We start from the raw sequence: 19,334 nt of genomic DNA on the forward strand, positions 1-19,334 counted from the left end.
TAAAATATGCAGAAGGCAAAGTGATCAAAATAAAATGAACGTCCGAAGTCTTCGCTGGCAAAAATCGAATGAATCTCTTTTATTTTTTAAAATGGCGTGTCCTTTACAACGAGTCTTAATCGCTAGTTACAACGAGTCTTAATCGCTACTTGTCTTAAAGCTAGGGTTGCCAACTAATATTCACTGTAACTACAAACAAGTTACTTAAACTATGACTTAAAGCTAGATTCTTAAGTAAAAGCACACGTACTCCTAAACCTTATCGACTCCTACACCTCTAAAAATCCACTATTTTATGAATAAGTAGTTTCTTCAAGAACTTTTTGGAAAAAATCCCCTCAGATGATAAAACAGAGTAAGCTTAAAATATCTGCATATAAATATTTAAAAATCTTTTCAACGGAATCGTAATAATAAGATAAGAAAGTAAGAAAATACCTTTCTAATGATACCTTACAAGTCTAATTTGGAATAGTTTAGGGTCAGTTATTAAAGATTTTCATATACCAATCTTTAAAAAAAAAAACATAATACAAAGCATACAAAATTTCCTTATTACGATTTCGTTTTTTTTTACGATTTTTTTAAAAATATTTTCATGCAAATTGTTAAGCTTAAGCTGTTTTGTCATTTGAGGGTTTTTTTTTCAAAAAAATCTTTAATTAACTATTTCTCCTCATGAAAAACTCCATTTTGGAGGTATTTTAAAATAGGTCCAGCTCACGTAAATCTTAATATTTTTTCGAAATATTTTGGTGAAAATCTTAAAATATAATAGATTTTATAATTCCAATAGAAACACAGAACCGATTTTTTTTTGTATGGGGGGTGATGCAGTCTAATGTACATATATACACATGTATCCACTGGATTATTTATTTAGTTCATTGTTGTTGTAGTGGAGCTTACCCCTGCGTTATTACACGCTATATGTTTTGTCGAGCCGCACAAGGATTCATCACAGTAGTTCGCGGCGAAAACGATCACAAAAGATGCCGTCAAGAGGGCGAGGACCGCGAACTGCAACTGCATTGTAAACTGTTAAATAGGCGTTTATTTGTATGGTTGAAAATCGATGCGTCTACTTGAAAAGCCAGTGCTTCACTGCGAAATTCTTTGCGATAACGATTATTTTTAATTGTTAATTGTTTTTAACTGAGACAACTCGCGTAACTATTAGGCATTATGTAAATATATATTATTTCACAAAGCTTAACGAATTCATAAATATTTGCACAAGAGCACGGGTTTGTTTACACAGCCGCACCCGGCTTACTGGAAACGGTGGCATACAAAATAAAAATTAATGGTGTCTGTGCATTGTGTCTGTTGGAGTATTAAAAATTTCTTCTCTTCAGGGTTTTAATGGCTAAGCCTAAATGCGGAAATGTAAGAATGCGAATAGGCTTTTGTGTTTAGAGATCGCTGAATTCGGGACATTTTCATGCAAACAAGTTGGGCTTCTTGATCTAACATCGCAAAATATATGGCAGAAATGCATTGTATGCATAGTTGCTATAAATTGGAAACTACCAATTTGTCAGGTAAACAAGAGATTATTGACAGGAAAGACTAAGTAGTTATATAAACAATGGAAACTCGCAAGCATAATATATTTGAAGAGTCTCGGGAACCAGACCCGGCAGACTAATTTTGGAAAAATAACATCTAGTATTAATAGTATAAAGGAAAGTCGAGATTCTTTGAACACGCTAATCTCGAAAACTACTGAACGGATTTGGACAACATTTCCTCTACTATAATCTGTATCGATAGGAGAGGGACCTTTGGTATTTCGAATTACGATAACGTTGCAGCCCGTCTAAAAAATTATAAGATCTGTACCGTTCGCTGGATTACAAATAATGAGGTGTTAAATTAAAGGAATTGGCCACTAGATAAACATTAATGTTTTATTTTTTGAGTAGGGATGCACCTGTTAAAAAAATACTATATTCAATTCAATTCCACTTGCTCTACAGATCTGCAATAAGCTTTTATTTTTTTGAATAGAGTTGCCGCCTGTCTAAAAATTTATAAGATCCACATCGTTCATTGTATTAAAAACATAAGATTTCAAATGAAAGGGCTTGGACAATAAGTGTGCAATGAGACTTAATTTTTTTAAATAGGGTTGCTACCTGCTTTCTTCAAATTCGTATATGTACATACTTATGTACTCAAATCTTTAATGTTTTGTATAATATTCAACTTCACATAAATGCATATGTACAAATGTATAATATTCCATTCACTGTAATACCAGAATAAATGAAAATGATTTTATGAATGCATATACATATGTACATATTAGGGTTGTTGCGAATATTCGCATTCGCATTCGCAACCGCGGAATTTCCGCATAAATTATGACATTCTCATTCGCTTGCATTAATCAATGCGGAGCTTTTGCGAATGCGAATATTGTACAAGTGCATTGTTAAAACGTATATCTGGAAAACAAAAATTTTAGCCAATATTTTTTGTCTGTAGAGATGCTACGGTAAGACTGTCCCCTACGTCCACCCTCTTTCGTAGTTTAAAGTCAAAGCGCAAGATAATAGTAGGTATTTCCAGCGGAAATGTTCAACGGCTGGCTATAAAGAGAATCGAATATTATTTGTCAAAGGTCTGTTGAAAAAACTGAATACATCTCTAGTTGTTTTCTACTTTTTCTTAATGTAATTATTTTTTTCCTCATAAAACTTATTATTCTTAAGTTCCGTGTTTCCTTCTATTAGTCTTTCAGCTCGAAAACAAAAATTTATTATTATTATTAATTATTATTTATTATTATTAATTTATTTTAATTTTGTGTAAATTTTCAAAATTAGCACGCATCGAAATAAAGATAAAATGGTATGTAAATAAGTCGACAGCCAAGTTCGCAAATTAAATAAGAACTAATTCAAGGTGAATTTTATATCTATTGAGGCGTGAGACATGGCATGTAATATATGGTTAGTATAGTATGGAAAGGGCTTAACTCACATCGTAGCTGAAATACAAAAAGCCGTAACTAACTAAAAATCCAAAATTAACTTTTTGATTGATTATGATGCATTTCATCGAATCATAAGTCCCCACATCGTTTTAGGCAATACAAAAATTTAGTTAGTTGTGGTTTTTTGGATTTCAGCAACAATGTGAAATAAGCCCTCTTAAAATAGTATTAGCGATATATATGTGGGAAATTTGCGTTCATTCGCCTCAAAAAATATATCAAAACACATTGAGCGCATGGAATGGAACAACAAAAAAGATTTGATAGCTTATGGCTAATAAAAAAAAAAAACTAATTACATTACACTCATTACAGGCGAACCTTTCCAAGGAGTCATCCGAGAACTAAGCAAATCTGAGACCTTTATCGTCCGTGATTCCATAATTCAAATTATTATAAAAAAGGGGTACCTTTTTAACAAAATAATAAGATTTTAAACTATTTCTACTGGCAGCCACGACTTTCAAAACAGAATTTTCTTCGAAATTTTCATTCCTAGACACTAAAATTTATTTGCCATATCCACCTACATGTGCACAACCTCGCTATAAGCGCACATTTTTCAAACCAGTCACAGAAGGATTAAAAATGAAGTACAAAAACTGAAATCGAAAAACGCTGATGACGAAACAGGTTCTCCAAATTCTGAAACAATCAAATGCCTTGATGCTCCGAATTGGAACACAACGGTGTTTAAACAACGATTTCGCCATGATGCTAGATTGTGAAGATGAAAGTCAGGAGGATACATCCGACATTTGCAGCCCCGATGCAATTCCCAAAAAGGAACTGTTGCACCGCAATAAAAAAAGAAACATAACTGAAAGTCCTCTCAACTGGTGCAGCGTCAATCGAAAAGAATTTACAATTTTGTCAAGTTTCAAGCTTGCCGCCTCGAGCGAATAGTATTTAGTTGCGCAGGTTTGATTTACGACCCGTTAGGAATCAGGCTGTAACCGGAAAAGGCAGCAAAATTAATCTTTCTTAAATACAATGTTCCAATTTTTTAATTGAAGTACTAAAAAAAGAAAACATTAAATTTAGTAACTTTTCCATTTTTTATTTACCTAAATCACCTAATGTACTCACCAAAATTATTTCTTAAAAATATTTGACATCCGCATTCGCAGCCGCGGATATTAGCTTTTAAACATCCGCATACGCATCCCTAGTACATATGTATATAAATACTTGTATTTATTCTATAGAGCAAGAGTATTATAATAATAATAAAATTACCATTTTGGCACTTCCACTTTTACTAAGTGCTTGGCCGAACTTATCCTCGAATTGGTGTTCTTACACAAATGTCTTGATGTTGTTACACAAATAGAGGACTCTACAGTTTTACGCCGCCTTCGAACAGCAAATGGATTTTACGAGAAGCTGTTTTGTTCATGGCAGAGGGCCGGCCGTTGTTAGACAAGCGTTGTTTCTAATTTAGATCTTGCTCGGACCAGTGACCGAATCGAGTTTCCACGGAGTGGCAGCCACAGCAGCCGCTTTTAAAATTGCTATGTACAAATGTGCGTTACATGGTTCTAGTGAGCTACTGGTGGCTGTATGCTTCTGTGTGTATTTGTTCAAAGTTCTAAACAAAAGCAGTAAAGCGAAAATTCTTTAATTATTCCATTTGTGCATTTTTGGCGTTAACTTCGCTCGTAAATACTTCACATATGTATGTATGTACTTGTGTAATACGATGTTTACATGAGGAGATTTTACAGGCAACTTTTAGTTGAATGCAAGAATCGCCTGGCGTGAACGCTTCCAATGAAGTTGGGCGGTAGCTAACTTTTGATTCAACTTATCGCCTCCAAAATTGCCTGGAAAATCGCCTCATGTGAACAACATTTCATCCACTCTCCAACATTTATTCAGGTAAGAAAATAGGTTATAGTCTTGAAAATTTTTTCCAACAATTTTATTCCGCTTAAGGCCGTTTCTAATGAAAAAAGGTTGCGGAAAAACAACAGCAATTTACACATGGTAGTAGTTATAGCTGTTGTTTCGCAGATTGAAAATTCGGTAAAAATGCTAACTTTTAATTTATGAGTGGCAAATCCAACAAGGCAGACAAGGTATTGAAAAGGATTGAATTTTTAATATTCTAAATGGCGGGTCCAATATGGCAGATAAATTCCTCATAATTCATTCATCCTCACCCCAAATTTGTTCACAAAAAAATGCTTAATTTTAAATAATCAGTTGGGATTTTCGAAATTCGTATCCAAAATTGCGAACACAAATTTTAAAAATAATTGGATTACTTGATATCTGTTACTCGGGGTTTTGAGGGTCGCTGACTATGAATCTGGTCATGCATTTATAATATTCTGAATGGCGGGTCCAATATGGCGGATTTTTTATTTATTTATTGAATTCACCTTATTATACTAATGTTTACTATTGAAATAAACTAAAATTGAAATTGGATAAGATATTTTGAGTTTTCAAAATTCATGTTTTCATAGCCAGTGGGCAAGTTCAGAAGGCGCAACAGTTGATCGCAACTGTTGTTAAAAAATCAGTAATCAGTCGGCGAAATGTTATGCGCCTTCTGAACGTACTGATAGATTAGCTGTCAAAATTTTTGTAAATTCAAAAGCTGTCAACCACAAACGATTATCAACAAATTATTGTATTGAAAAAATTGTGTTTTGTATCTATGTATATTAAGAAAAATGGAAGAAGCAATTATACTGTCGGAATTCCTTGAGGATAACATTGAAAACGCTTTGAATCAGTTTTTCATTGTTTGGCAATGTTTGGAGATGGCGAGAAAATATCCAGAAATGAAGGTTATTATGAAGTCACAGTTGAGCGATACAATAACGACTTGTTTAAGGAGCACTTACGAATGCCTAGTGTTGTTCCGATACAAGTAACTACAAGTAAATACTCGATACTTTCTTCAAGTACTGAGTACTTTTTGTACTGCAATCTTTGCCACAAGTACTTAGTTGGGTATCGAGTACGCGGTTAGAGTATTTACTTGCTTTTCCACCTATTCAGAATTTTGGTTATGACATAGTGTGCTATAGTATTTTTGGCAACACGTTCCGACCTTAAGTTGTACCCAACCTTAACGTGTATGAAGCAAATATAATAAGTTGGAGAATCGGACTTTGACAACGCCTTATTAATTGGAATTGGATACAGTAATGAAGAAACTGTCAAGACTGCATTCCCGTGCTAGTAAAATTTTCACGTTTTGCAAGATTTACGGCCACTCTTTCGGTAGGTTTTGGCCGAAAGTACTTGATCAAACTTATGGCTACTCATGTGGTAAGTTTCGATCGGAGAGTACTCGAATAGTTTATATATATAGCATTGCCGCGGCGGCAGATAACGCAACTTTCTTATTAAACTTATAAAACTTTTTTAATAAATATATTCAAATGCGTAGAAACATACACAGGCCCTTTGAATTTGCATATATAATATTTTCTGAAATTATTATATTAGTTCTACGGAATGCTGTAATGAGTTCGATACGAGTAAGTATCGAGTACTTCTTTCCGATACATTTGTAGCATCGATACTTTTCTTCGATATGTTTAAAGAGTACAGGTATCGAGTACATGACAGTATCGGAACAACACTACGAATGCCTCGTAGGACGTTTGAGGTGAATTTTATGAAATTTTTCAATTCGCGGTTTATTCTGGATTCTGATTATTTTGCACGATTTAGTGTTTCTATTACGACAAGAGATAACCGGAAAACCTGATTGTCTTGCAGATCTTCGCAAAAAAGTTATGTTTACAATATGGATATTGGCCAAGCCAGAGAGTTTTCTCGCTGCTGGAGATCGTTTTGGCTTTGCTAAAAGCACTGCTTATGTAATATTTAGAGACATGTTGTCAGTCGTATCAGGAATGATCCCTTTATTTGTAAAATTTCTGAACAGAAGACAATGCAAACAAGAAGCCTTAATTTTTCAAAGGCTATCAAGGGGTTTCCCTGGCGTTGTTGGAGCCATTGATGGATGTCATATTGCCGAAGCAATTCATTTCGTTCTCTAACGAAGCTATTGGTATCTTTTTAGAGTTTCACTCACACTGTGAAATATATTAAGTTTTCGCTCCTAATTTGACAATTGCCTTTTTCTTAAATAGTGTAAGGAACTCATCCTTTTAGCTGCACCAGTCTTTTTTGGGCCTGTTGGAAGGCGATCTACCGATTTAACGCCAGGTGAATCTGAAAATGCCTCTAAACTGGACGTTGTGCTGCATGTGCTTACGCCAAGTAGCATAGGCACATCACTGTTCTCCTTCGATGACACGACTGGATCCAAGTTGACTGTGCGGTCAGTGGAAAAAATATTTTCGAACAGGTCGTAGTATTCCACTGAACGCGACCACGACCTGAAATATACATATGTATATACTTGAAAATTGGTCACCAACTAAGTAGGTACGAATGTGTATAGTGTACTATATATTAAAAAGAGAAAATAAAATTGTTAAGTAAACAGCGGTAGAAACTATGCACTCTGGTGGATGAAGTAATAGAAACTTTTATTAACTGTTTTTGCTATATTTCTTTGATGTTTAATATTTTTTAAATCTCTGTGCAAAAATTATAAAATTTCAGCAAATTTGCACCAAAATCCCTAAAATTGTTAAATTTTTTTCAGAATTTCAGAAAACTTTTAGGTATGCAGTTTTATTGCCCATTAAATTTTATTATTATTTTTTTATTTATTATTATATTATATTTTTATTAAGCTTCTATTAAAAGGGCATCATAAACTAAACCTGCGGCTAGTTAATCATTAAAATGTTGCTTGGGAACCCAATGAAAAATTAGTTTAAAGAAAAAATTACCTACCTAAACTTAGGCTACTTTAATTGACGAACACAGATATGTACATACAATACGCATGCATATGAATATGTGCCCATAATTTTGAAAGTAGCCTGATTCACATCACACCTTTTGTGCTTAAATGATCGTTTACTTGTAACCGAAACCTGCTATCGACATAAACTGACGACAAAAACTTTTACCTTTGCTTAATGAATTCGAACGAATAACCGACGATTTCAGATGCAGGTAAATTACCATGTAATCACAAAAGGTCGGTCTGATGTGACTTACACCACTTTCAAAATTCTGGGCACATACGCATTCAATGTAACTATGATACATTTTGCCACTGACCTGTACTCTTTTTATTGTTGTTATCTTTTATAGTTTTATAGGTCCTCTTCATGTTTCGCATTTTACGGTCCAGCGTGTCATCATCTTCAACGAGAAAGCCCGCCGTCCTCATGTCAGCGAGAATATCCATCTTAGTGATGGCACGATTAATCGAATAACCGATTATAATCGGTTATTTTCATTTGGTTAACGATTTAATTGTATCGAAATTTTCCTTTCGATTAATCGAGCGATTAACCGATTAATTTTTCAAAATAATCGAAAAGAAACCCTCAAAAATTTACTAATTTACGCACACAATAATGTATGAATCAAAATAAGTTGACATGTTTTTTACACTCTCGTATTCTGCAAATTTTTTAAACAATATTTTTTCCAAAAGCCGCAACACAAGCTTAACCTAAGTAGCACATATTTACATTTTATTTTCCGAATTCGGTGTTGCGAATTTTCGTCTTTTTTATATGGAAGAAAATAAGCAACACCATTACCAAACAGAAAAATACCAAAACTGAGCGGTAAATGCCAGATACTTAAGTCTTGGAATTTTTCATATAAAAATTTAATGGCCTACAAAACTGCATACTGAAAATCTTTCTGAGAAATCGAATCAAAAAACTGGAATTTTTTTTGATTTTTTTTTTTTAATATTGCACAAAGTTTGATATATTTATATTTCTAAGTTTTTTTTTTGCCAGAGAATAAGCTATATTTAAAAAATAACTAAAATTAAATAACCCAAAAAAATCTTGTCGTGCGCTATAATTTTTACATGGGGTGTAAGTCAGTTTTTATAAATGGTTTTTATTAATTTTCGATTTTAATCGATTAATCGGTTAATTTCTTACGATTAATTGCAATTATTAATCGAGTGCTTTCGATTAATCAATTAACCGATTAATCGATTATTGAATTTTTTTTACCATCACTAATCCATCCATAAATTTTTCTTTGGGCGTGTGTGAATCGGTAACAAAGTTCTATGGGGAAACTGTTGAATAATATTTTTACTATGGTGAGAAAGTTCTGCCAATCTACTGTGTGAAATGAAATATTTATTGACAACAGTAAATTTTTGATAACCGCAAATTTATGCGGAATAAAATATTACAAATTGAAGTGAAATTAATATTTTAAGAAAACATCTGCCATCGTTGATTGCAATTCATCAATTTCAGCTTTTATTTAACGAAAAGTTACGCACATCAACAATCTTTGCGATTGTCAGAATTTTCTATGCATTTGTCAAAAATTTCACTAGCCTCATGAGCCACTCAAATTTTATTCACCTCATAGTTTTCAAAAATTTACTCGCCGCGAACTTTGTTACCGATTCACACAACGCTCTTTTTAATTTTTGGATCACGAAACTTATCTTTCCTCTTTCTGTATTCCTCTAACAAAAATCTCGTAGCTTCTCCATGCCACTTGAATTTGGAGTTCCCTGGTGAACGTATAATTAAAAATCATATCAAATTACTTACCGTATTCAAATAAACATTGCAGTATCCCACTTTCAGATGTTGTATTTATGTCGGAAACAACTCCAACCAATTCTGGTGGTGCAACACATCCCTTCGTATACTCCTTCAAAAACTTTTATCTGAGGATAAAGTCGGATATCTAAAAATAATAAGCTGCAACTTAAGCAAGCAATTTACCAGTTTTAAGCTTTATGTGGACTTCCTGACTAGCGGTTATACGATAAATGCAGTCATCTAGAGCGTGATATGCAGTAAATTCATTATTTGTAGACATTTTGTTTCTTTATTTTTTCTTTTTGTATGGCTTTTTATCAAATGCTGGCACTAATGCTGGTTAAACCGTCGTTGTTTTCGTTTCGTAACTCTGCAGTATTAGATAAGTTTTAGCTGCATCCAAAGTTAGATAGTTTTGAAATCACAAATTTAATTAAAATGTAATTATTTGAAACAAAAAGCCTTTTAATGGAAAAGCCAAATGTCAAACTGTCAAAGGCGCTCACAACATGTTTGAAATGATCAGAAATTAAATACGATGGGAAAAATTGCATTAAACACTCAACTGCTCAGTTGAATACAAGTACACAACAACGCGTTCAGGAGGTGCAATCGCAACAATTACTGAGCTGTTGCGCCTTCTGAACGTGCCCAGTGATCCCAAAATCTCCGAATAACAAATTTTAAGTGAACTCAGTCATTTTTTAAATTTCTGTCCGTCAAATAGGATCCGATATATACAGGATGAGTTTCTTTATACATTCCAGATAATCTCATTTCACAGCCAGAATAAACAGAATGCGTTTGAAATATACGTTAACATATCATCAGGAACGTTCTAAGGAATAAGTAAACAAAAAAGTTTATTCCAAACGTTCAGAATGAATAAAGAAATGCAGTCACAATTTCGAAAAATAGCACGCACCATACAAAAGTTAACATCTTACCGAATTTTCAAAAATATAACCGATTTGCCTACCGGAACCAATTTTGAATAGAGGATGAATAAATCTGCAGTACGAATTCTTAAAGCGCAAACAGTCAACGACGTAGGTTGATGCAGACACGATCTACCTTCAGTGATCGGACTCTAAAAAAAAAATTGGTGTGGTAGAATCTTGAAAAATACGTGGCAGATTTCAAAAAAATGTGATAGATCTCTGGGTTTGGATCAAACTTTGTACAAAAATTAAAAAAATTCTGCAAGGTTTCCCTAAATGGCAAACTTTTTAATTAGACTCTAAAAAATTTAATTTTAGTTTTAACATTTTTTATTAAATAGTATAATATTGAAAGGGAGTGCTTGTTAATTGGCTTGATCTCTAAATAGTATTCAAACCAAACTTTCCATGAATAAATTTTGTATATATATACATTTTATTTATTTTTTTTAATATGTAAATAATCAGACGGCATATAAATTTCTGACCTTTGGTTTAACTTTCAACTGTCTCGTTATTAAGACTGTTCCTGTATTTATTTTTAATGTGATTCATCTCTGAAAATTTTCGTTGGGCAGCAGCACAACTGTGCAGTAAAACAGCTAACGTCAACATATACTCTGCCAAGTTGTTAAACATAAACCTTTCGAAAACTTTTTTGTGGTCCTTAATCAATCCCCTGATTTGGGAAATAAAAAATGATTCCGCAAGGAATGTTAAGGAGTAAAAGAGACAACTTCTGTTACACCTTGATATACAAAACCTTGGTGTGTTTGAGCAAAAAGTTATTGAGCAAAAATTTAAAAAGTTGCCATATTATTTTTAATAAATTCTTAATGTGAATGGGAAAAAGTAAAAAAATCGGAGCATATTTAAGTCAAGTGGAGTAGGGAGTAGATTTTAAATTTAAAAAAGAAATCCCGGAGTAAATCTACTCCGTTCGGAGCAAAGTCCTGACGCTGGCAATGCCTCAGAATCCTTAGATGCACTAATACTTTCACAAAAATCTCCGTTTTTTAACATTTTCGTTATTAATCTTCTTATAAATCATATATTTTGCAATTTAACACAATAAAACCGCGTTTCCTGTCGAAAAATTTATTACTGAGAAAAATTACTATTTTACAGTTTATTTTATCCTCGCATTCGGCCTTGTTTACTTTTACTTGAGAAATTTCATCGTCGCCGGGAATGCAGAACAGTGTTGCCATTTTAGCCGTTTTCCGGCTAGATTTAGCCGGCAGCCGATTTGCCGTTTGCAAAAAAAAAATTTGCCGTTTTTTAGCCGATTTTGCTATTCGCCTTATTTTATTAAAGTTCAAATATACAAATTTTTATTTTTAAAATTTAGTGATCCAAAATCTATTAGAAATGGCTAGTCTTATCTCTGAGAAAATTTTCATGTCGGACTGTGTTATATAAAATTGAAAAACAATCAGATAGTAAGCCGATTTCAATGTTTTTTATATTAAGCAAGTTACCCAAATACATATAAACTGGGACGCGTTATATTAGCTGATAAAAAAGTAAAAAATTTTGCAAATTTTCATAATTTTTACACAAAGTGTGAAATCTGTTTGTAGTATATGTTGTTTGTTAAGTAATGAGCTACATATTCATAAAAAATAATAAACATCAAATAAACTAAAGAAAAATAGGCAAAACTTGCTTCAATTTTGCCTCCCAATTTATATTTGGGAGGACGTAGCGGAGATTTTCTTCATAAAATTTTTGTTATGAATGTCTTAAATTTAAGTGTGAAGTTTTATTCGCTACACTTAGAAAATAAAAGAGCACGAATTTCGATGTGGAGCAAAACTCTCTGGGAAGACAATGCATGATGAAAACATACTTTTTAAATTTCATAAAATGAAACTGCAGTAGTTTTCACCTTATGTGGATAGTTCTTGTGACAAATACATAGTTTCGTACTCATATTTTTGTACATATATTTTTTAGCAGCACCACATCTTTGCTCATCAAGTTGCAGGGCATCATTTTAACTCGACCTCCTTCCTGTTCCACGGTTAACGGTACATCTTTTAGAGGTTTAAAAATATTTTGCGTCAGCAATTTGTCATCAGACTGCATTAGATCGTACTACGTACCCCATCCTCGGAAAAGCAAAAAACATTATTTTCGAACGTTTGCTCTGGTGTACCGAATTCTGGCAGTTTGGAAACGCGCAACACTTTTAATATTTTCATCCAACTTCACTTCAAATTTTTTTTTTTTTTTTTCAAGAAGCAAAAATTTTTCTGCTAGTGAATCTGGTGGCATGAATTTGTTTAAATGTCATAAACTTGTTAAAAGTGAAGTGGTCGGCAACAGCAACGAACGGCAGTAAATTAAACTACCTTCTGTGTTTGTATCATGGCGTTTTCGTTTCTCGAGATAATGGTCGCGTTCATAAGACGTAGCTGTTTAGCTCATCTGCTACGAAACTGCTGGCAACTGTTGAACCCAACAACTACGTCTTAGAAACGGCTTGATGAATATGCTGCCAAATGAACAGCTGATAAATGTAAACAAATGAAATTGCAACAAATAGAGATAGATGCGCCGATACTATTTAGAATTCAACGCTGAGCCGCCGCCATGTTGAAAAAATCGTTCAATGTTACAAGGAATTAAACAGTGTAAAATTATATAGCAAACATCTTAAAAACATATATTTAGAAACGTAGTATTATTATAAAATATTTTAGTTACTTTATCACGTCAGTAATAAATTTGTTTGCAACTGCCACCTAACAAAGCGGCGTTAAATTTAATATAAGCGGCGTAAGTCTTTTCGATCAGCTGTTTAGACTAAGCCCAACACGTTGAGTTCAGGTAGCGTAAAAATTTTCCGCTGGAAAAAATGGCGGAAAGTTGCCAACTGTTGGGCTGAGCGTAACTACTCAACTGTGCGTTTCTAAGACAAACAGCCAACGGTTACCCAACAGCTATGACTTATGAACGCGCCCAATGTTGCTCTGTTTTCCTCAGCCCTTTCACAGCTTTACATGTTCATTTCTGAAAATATTGCCCTCCGAATAAGCAAAAGTGCCATACTTTCTGCTAATATAGCCGGGTCAAAAAGCAACCTACTGAAAATGTTTCAATATTTATAAGAAGGCGAAATTGTTTAATAGCAAAGTAAACGCCATAAGTTTGTAATTTATCTCTGTTTTTATATTGAAGTAATACAAACATGACTTCTGATGTAAAGCTTAACTACGTATAACGACAGTTTCCTTTGTTAAACAAAAATAAAGTGGTGTACAGCTTAGCTACGTATAATCTGTATTAAGCTAAAAAAAAAATTCTATGGATTTACTAGTCTTAATTTATGTATTTAAAAAAATGAATTCTAGTTGATCATTTTAGCCGTTTTTTTTGTCCAATCTAGGCGGTCGCCCCGAAAAGTTCTGGCAACACTGATGCAGAATCTTGTATTATATCATTCTTTGTTACCAATATAAGTGTTTAGTGTTGGACAATTTTTGCTCTTAAAATTAAGACAATTATGTCGAGCAAAAATAAAACTACTCAAAAACGCGAATATGTGGTAGATTTCAGACCTTGAGTGGTAGATGTGGTACATGCTCAAAAAAATGGCAGATCTACCACAATGTGGTATAAGTTGATCACTGTCTACCAGGATTGAAAAATGGAAATTTGAGATTGTACCTAATATCATAAAATAAATGTACCTAAATGAGACAGATTCTACTTAAAAAAGTTACATCATTCATTTGTATTTTTTTTTATAAATGTTATTTAAAACATGTATACAAAAGATGGATGTTTTTTTTTAACTGAGCCTATATCTATAGACTACATATAATCTAATGGGAATCGGAGAAGCGTTGTTTTTGTCTAATTTTGGCTACTGAAAAACGTTGGCGAAAAAGACAAAAAAACACCCGAAGTATACTTCTTTATCCAGCTTTTTATAAAACAACAGGAAAAGTCTGCTTATTTATCCGATTCCTTTTGATAGGTGCAGCAAGTCTAGAAAAAATAATCAAATTGCGGGAAGTAACTTTAAGTCATCAAATGTCGGAAAAAGGTACAATTGTACCTACTTTTTTATCCCTGCTGTCTACCTTATGGGATTCGCGTGTTAACGAAAGCTCACCACCGCATGGCGGTGACGTTGCCGTTTCTTCTCTCTCTCTGTCTATCAACAGTAAATTTGATATGCTGCTACGTACATCAACCTACACTTACGCTACGTCGTTGACTAACTGCGCTTTTATGCTGTATATTGTCGTTTAAAGTACAGACCGCGTATCCCGAGAACGCAAAGCCTCGTATGGGAGGTTGCCAAAATTTTACAGGAGAGAGTAAAACCTGTCTTATTTCCAAACGGTTCTCTCTTTTATCCCTAGTTATCTTTACCTTTTTAACCGACTTCCAAAAAAGGAGGAGGTTATCATTTCGTCGGAATATATATTTTTTTTTTTTTTTTATTTTTTTTTTTTTATGTATGTTGCCGCATAACTTTGGACCACGGCAACCGATTTCGATACCACGATTTGGACCACGGCAACTGATTTCTTTTTGTATCGGAAAGGTAGTATCTCAGAGGTGGTCCCATACTAATCTGGTTAAGATCCGATCAGTGGATCAGGAGATATATACATATATATATATATTTTTTTTATATGAGAGTTGAAGTCGGTTTTTTTTTGCTAAAAATTACTTGTATATCTAAATTTCGATATTTGGGTATAAATGGATACGGCTTGATTCCCGGCAGTATGATGAGGGACGGTGCACAAAAAAAGGAATAAACTTAAATTTCTCTTTGGATTTTTTTGTATGTAAATTTTTGGGACAAAAGAGGCCGATGTGGGAGTAGAGTTTTCTCATTTGAAACAAATGGTTATAGTTGTCCTTTGCATTGCAGCCGCCGCAGTAAATTTGGAAAGAATTTTTTCCCAATCGAAAAATATCCAACTAAGTTTCATTAAACAAAATGTGATTTAATTGTAAAGTTTAATTTAAACGGTTGATGTTATTTTAGTTTAAATAAATATTGTTTTGGTAGTTATGTTTAATAACTTAAAACCCTTATTTTTTTCAAAAACACTTTTCGTTTTGAAAGTTACAGTTTTTTGGCCGAAAATACAGTTTTTTTTTTTTGGAAATTTACAGTTTTTTGAGAAAAGAATCTGGAAACTCTGATCGCGAGGCACACAATTAAAGTTGAAGCTTTGACATTGGTAAACCTTTAGCGCCTAAACCAGTGACTTTGAAGGTAGTACCAGCCGGTGCGGGTTGGTCATTTATCGCCGAAGTGGTCACGTACAATATGTCAAGATTGGGGCCACCCCAAGCAGCTGAAGTGATTTGTTTGGTAGGTAACTTAATTTCCAAAAGAACTTCACCGGTACTGAAAAACGGGTAATTTAAGTAAACAAAAATGCAATTTAACACTTTGAATTGACTCACCTTGGGTTGACCTTGTAAACAGTGTGACCGTTGTATGTGGCGACGTAGAGGTTGCCTTCACTGTCAATAGTCATACCATCAGGCAGCAAATCGTCTTCAGGTTTTGCCCCGTGTAGATCGAATATAACTTTAGGATTACCTAAAGATGTAAAAAGAAAAAAATAATAACACAGTGCTAAATAAACAAAACATGGAATACACCCGAAACAAAACTTGCAGGGCACTTCTAGCAAAGACATTTGAAATTATTTGTAAGAGCATTGAAAGATAGTAAGCAAAATAGTTTGAAAGATTTTGTTTATTCTGGCACGAAAGTCTTACACAAAAGGTCCCTTGCTAACGTTCATGGTGAAAAGATCTTTTGTCAGAAAGCACTTGAGCATATGTATGTACGCGTATGGCGTGCCATTCGAGAGCCGTATTGGATTCTCAAGTCTTTTACGCAGTGGTGCTAATGAATAATCCAAATGGATTTTCTTTTTTAAGTTTATCTAAAAAATTACTTTTTTAATGCTATAAAATGGGAGTATTCGTCACCTGAACGTCACATTATCGTTGAAATACCAAAAGGCATAACTAATAAAAAATTCCAAATTCAGTTTTTGATTCACATGATGGATTTCATCGAATTACAACTCCCCACATCATTTTGAGAAAAACAAATAATTTATATATTAGTCATGACTTTTCCCATTTCATTTACGATGCTGTTACGTCTTTTTGCATTTCAGGTTACGATATATAAAAATGACTTATCAAATCTTAAGCACCATCTGTAAAACTTTTTGAAATCGGTCAAAACCACGTCGTCTTCCCAAGTTTTCTCAAATTACCGTTACATGCGCGGAGGGTGCGGTTTTTGAACGATTTCAAACATTATATCTGTGTTCATATGGAAAAGTAGCTTATGTCGAAAGGCTGGCTTTAGTATAAATCGGCATTCGCAGCATACGATTGCGAATGACTCACTGGCGCTAAGACGTTGAACAACTTTTGGCAAATAAACGTGGAAGAAATAGTTCCGATACTAGCAAGGCAATATTCTTATTAAGTCTCATCAAAAAATTCCTTGCCGTTTAAAAAATAAAGGGATTGCCGCATTATACTAAAGCCAACCTTTCGACATAAGCTACTTTTCCATACGAACACAGATATTTACTTATCAGAAACCTACCTACTGAAACACTAAAGGTCTGATTATGGCAACTTAACGTAACTAAGAGGCTGTCACCTAAAATCGATTTTGCTTAATATCATGTCGAAGTCTGTTTAATTTTGATTTTCTAAGTTCTAAGTTACGTTAAGTTAAGTTAAGTTGCTATAATCAGATCTTAAACCTTAAGTTTTGTTTCGTTTACATTCTTCGCTTTTTTTGTCACATTGCTAAATTTTAGTGAACTGCTTTCAAACAGCAAATAAGCGGTACTTACTTGGCACGCCAGTATCGAAGTTGTAATCGTATGCGTTCACTTCATAGGTGTCAGTGTCAATATAATAGAATTTCTTCAACTTCTCGTTCCAAGCCAAGCCATTGGAAATACCTACATCTTTTTTTACCGTAGAAACATTGCCTTTATCGTACTTGTATAATGCCGCCAAAGGATATGTATCATTTCCAATATATTGCATCGTGCCGCCAAAGAAGCGGCCACGTGGGTCGACTTTAGCATCATTGAAACGATTACCAGCATATTTTTCTCCGGCTTCCACTTCAAAGAGTACGCTATCCACTTTGCTTGTATTAGAGACACCATTCCAATCCACAATTATCGCCCGACGTGCTGCTCCAACAATAAACTTGCCATTTTGACCCTCGATGGGAATGACAAAGGAAGCAAGATCCTCGCCTTCGATTTTGGATTTGTAAACTTTATTCTCCTGATAGTCGTAGCGCAATAGTTTCCCCGCTTCAATATCTACGTAGTAGAGGCTCTGACTCTCAATATCCCAGTGAGGACCTTCACCATGTTCACCATAAGAGTTGGGCACAGCCTCGACTTTGTACGACAACTGCGAGAAGAAAAGTAATGAAAGATAAAAATGTTAGCGATCAAATTTTAGATTGAGCTGCATATACTAATGGTGTTTCCTTTTCTTCTAAAAATGGTGACTTTGCATTGCCCTCTACTTAGTATTTATGCGAAGAGGGCACTGAAAAAGCAACAATTTTCTATAGAAAAGAAAACGCTATAAGAAAGGAGTAACATGGCATCAAACATTATTTTTACAACGCTTTTATCAACCTGCAATGTTGTGTGTCCAGACGATACTATAAATAAAGCAAAGGTATTTATGGCAAACTTAGTCTAGGTATCAATCAACCTCGTCGCCTGGTATCATATCAACACTCTAGAGGTAGATGTCACCCCGCTAAAAGAAGTTAAATGTTGCGCCTAAAAATATGCACTACATACGCTACAGCGGAAATGGACGACACGCAATTTCTTTAAATGAAATTAATTGCTGCTATATGTATGTATGTACAACATTTTGCTTGCATAGTCTTCTGTTATCTTTTCACTGCAAGTTGAATTATTTTAATATCTATTGCAAAATTTTATACAAGACTAAAAAGTAGAAAAAAAAATAAAAATAAACTTTTTTATATATTTACCACACTTTTATAAATGGACTAAAAATTAGAAAATAATATTTTTCAGTCCCATAGAATTTGTTTTGATAACTCCTGATTTTGAAATTTTACCAAGTCATTATAAACAATTTATGAGATTGAAAATGAAAAGCGTGGGGCGCATGTACATAATAGACCTGAATTGATATGAAGATTAATATATGTATGTATGTGGATATATGAATAACGACCGCTTAAAATCGATCTCAAATTTGTACCTTCTCTGTAGAAAGTTAAGGTCTATGTAATGTAGTTTGACTATTGTCAATTAAATCTCATGCTTTGTAGTGCATGTGCTCCACGGTTTTCGTTTTCTATCTCATAAATTGTTTATAATTTAAAAATCAAAAGTTATCAAAACAAATTTTATGGGACTGAGAAACAGGGATTGCCAGACGTTTAGAGTATAAAATCCGTACGCGGACAAATTGTTTGGCGAGCAAAAAAAAAAACGTTTGTGCTTAGGTGAACACAGGAAACGGACTTTTAATGACATCAAATAAAGCAGCACATATTTCCACTAGTCCTATTTAATGATTGCTTCACAGACAACTTTATTATTTTTCGGACTAGAACTTTTTAACAAGCAGTGTACATGCAACAAAACTTTTCAGTTAGGTTTTCGACCCTACCGAGTAACAGTGTAATGTTTGAAGCGATGGTTA

General features: G+C 33.7%; 2 protein-coding genes across 2 annotated transcripts in view; both read right to left on the minus strand.

Moving 5' to 3' along the window:
* The window catches only part of LOC118733989 (antigen 5 like allergen Cul n 1-like), a 2,210-nt gene extending 1,113 nt beyond the window's left edge, over nt 1-1,097 (minus strand). Inside the window, exon 1 of the mRNA XM_036463655.1 lies at nt 910-1,097. Coding sequence (XP_036319548.1) covers nt 910-1,032 — 123 coding nt within the window. The 5' untranslated portion in view covers nt 1,033-1,097. The remainder of the gene's footprint in view (nt 1-909) is intronic.
* Nucleotides 1,098-15,716: 14,619 nt separating this feature from the next.
* LOC118754284 (regucalcin-like) lies at nt 15,717-18,074 on the minus strand (the record flags this gene model as incomplete). Its single annotated transcript, XM_036489163.1, has 3 exons — nt 15,717-15,978; nt 16,038-16,176; nt 17,468-18,074. Coding segments are annotated over 3 exons (939 nt in total), but the record flags the coding sequence as incomplete, so codon positions are not given.
* Between the last annotated feature and the right edge of the window lie 1,260 nt (nt 18,075-19,334).

This window comes from Rhagoletis pomonella, unplaced genomic scaffold, assembly GCF_013731165.1.
Source record: "Rhagoletis pomonella isolate Grant_MI unplaced genomic scaffold, Rhpom_1.0 Rhpom_scaffold_00002, whole genome shotgun sequence".
Lineage (NCBI taxonomy): Eukaryota > Metazoa > Arthropoda > Insecta > Diptera > Tephritidae > Rhagoletis > Rhagoletis pomonella.